We start from the raw sequence: 2,323 nt of genomic DNA on the forward strand, positions 1-2,323 counted from the left end.
TACAAGGACAGATAAAAATCACAATCCGTGATTATTTAGCCCCGGTAAACTTCAAAGAAAACAGCGTAATCCTAAAATCGGGAATAAGATGCTGGCATGGATCAGAAAAATGCTTGGATACAGAAGGAGGCTACACGTTCTGGGACGTCATAAGGAAAGACGACTGTGAAACAGAAAGATTCAAAGTAGTTTATCAAGGTCAAGCCCAAAGAATTAGGGATAGCTCAGGAAATAAGACCGTCGAATTCTTTGCAGTAACATCAAATCAAATAACTTTTGCGCTAACAAAACAGGAAACACTCTCAGTATGCGGACACAAATTCTTACGCACGGAAGAACCCAGATTATTCGTAATAGAAAGTGACGACAATAGTTTCTTACTAAAAAAATCAGAATTAACAACATCGGACATGGACATATTCGCATATGTAAATTCGAAAGTAGTCTATTTAGAAAAACATTTGAGAAAAGAGATTGGAGCAAGTTATAACGATGCCATTAAACAACAATGCGAATTAGAAAAAATAGTACTACGAAATTCCCTTGCATTAGCATCAATAGCACCTGCGGAATTCGCGTTTCAATTCATGAAAGAACAAGGATATATGGCCAGCGTCACTGGAGAAGTTATCAGAATATCAAAATGTGTACCAGTCGAAGTCAAAACGAGGAAAACAGAAGAATGCTATCAAGAACTTCCGGTTACTTTAGGAAACGGTAGCTTCTTCATGTTACCTAGAACGCATCTGCTAGTAAAGACCGGTAACCAGATCGATTGCAACACATTGACGCCTACCACATTTAACATCAATAATGCATGGTACCAAATTCTACCCCAATTGACACCAACCTTAGAACCAGAAGAAATTGGCCCAAACACCAGAGCAACATGGAAGTACACGGCACCGGAATATTTAGCAAAAAGCGGAATATACTCAAACGAAGACCTGAGTAAGCTAAGAGAAGCAATGATGTTCCCAGTAGAAAGATTCGCAGTAGTAAACACGATAGCCAGAGGAGCAACAGGCAGACAAATAAACGTACAAGGAATCAACATAAATAGATTCATCGACGAGATCAATATAGAAAACAAAATTAAAAACATGCTGACAAAAGTACATGGAATTTTCACTGTCATTGGAGATTACAGTTCAGCGATAATAGCAGGCTGTATTATAATAAAAGCTTTCAAGTTTGCCGCCGACACAGTAATACACGCATTGGCACTACACTCCGTATTCGGATGGAACCTATGGTTACTAGGATCTATATGGGATTCGTTAACAAACTTCTTGTTACATTCAAAACAGAAACACGAGAAAGAAAAGGAGCAAACAGCCAGCAACCCAATAATGTCAAAACTAACCACAATCGACATAGAAGAAAAAGACTCCGAAGAAGAACCACCGAGGACGCCAAGACCAAGAGCATGAGAACCGGGAACAAATAAGGTAGACATCGACCAGACAGACAAAACAATACAAAGAAAACTATTTCCATAAATTAGCAAATTTTCTTTCTCTCCCATTCCATTATCATGTAAAAAAAAAAAAAAAAAAAAAAAAAAACCCTAACAATACACGCTAAGAAGGAAAATTTTTTTTATTGAAATCCTTTTCTTCTACAAAGCCGTTTATAAATCGTAAACAGAGAGAAGTCCTTCAGGATGAGACCAAGCGGGATGACACCAGTCGTCGGTAGGGTGGTCCAGGACGGCAAACTTCCCCTTCTGCATCCAACGAAGTCCCAAGTAGCCGAAATCGTCTGATTGGGGTTGGGATGACTCGAACCGGTCCCGGAACCAAGCACATCGGTTCTGAATCTTCTCGGCACGCCGGCGACGAACAATATCGATGGAGATAAACCCATCAATATTCAGTGGTCCGGAAAGCTAAAATAAGCAAATTAATCAGTGAAATGAAGTAAATAAGCAAACAAATAAAGAAACAAGCATACTCACGGGAGATACGCGTATCTGCGATTCCACGTAGAGACGGACAAGTTTCAAAATGAGGGCTTTTCAACCGCCCCACCGAGCACCACCGCACCAAGTAACCCCCGCGCAGATCACGCCCAAGATCAACCAGATCTTTGATGATCACAAGCCACATAAAGACATCGAACACATTCTGGAAAATATATATTAAAAAAAAAAAAAAAAAATAATTTCATGTAAAAATTCGTTTTCTCGAATAAAAGAGTCAACCAAATAGTAGAAATTAGTATTAATAATTTAAAAACGGTACTTACGTCCACGGGACAGCACAAAGAGTAACTAGGGTTACACATTTTTTTATTCGGAGACAAGAAAAGTCTAATAGTT

The 2,323-nt window shown here is 39.0% G+C and overlaps 1 protein-coding gene across 1 annotated transcript; it reads left to right on the top strand.

The window, feature by feature from the left end:
* Nucleotides 1-370: 370 nt before the first annotated feature.
* LOC141532323 (uncharacterized) lies at nt 371-1,501 on the top strand. Its single transcript, XM_074250613.1, has one exon. The coding sequence runs from the start codon at nt 411-413 to the stop codon at nt 1,431-1,433; it is 1,023 nt and encodes a 340-aa protein (XP_074106714.1). The 5' UTR covers nt 371-410; the 3' UTR covers nt 1,434-1,501.
* The last annotated feature ends 822 nt before the right edge of the window (nt 1,502-2,323 follow it).

Source organism: Cotesia typhae, unplaced genomic scaffold (assembly GCF_013202065.1).
Source record: "Cotesia typhae breed Kobodo isofemale line unplaced genomic scaffold, CoteBio_Ctyphae contig_59, whole genome shotgun sequence".
NCBI classification, from domain to species: Eukaryota; Metazoa; Arthropoda; class Insecta; order Hymenoptera; family Braconidae; genus Cotesia; species Cotesia typhae.

Excerpts from the sequence above, each read along its gene's own strand:
- LOC141532323 (XM_074250613.1), top strand. The coding sequence starts at position 411 with ATGGACATATTCGCATATGTAAATTCGAAAGTAGTCTATTTAGAAAAA.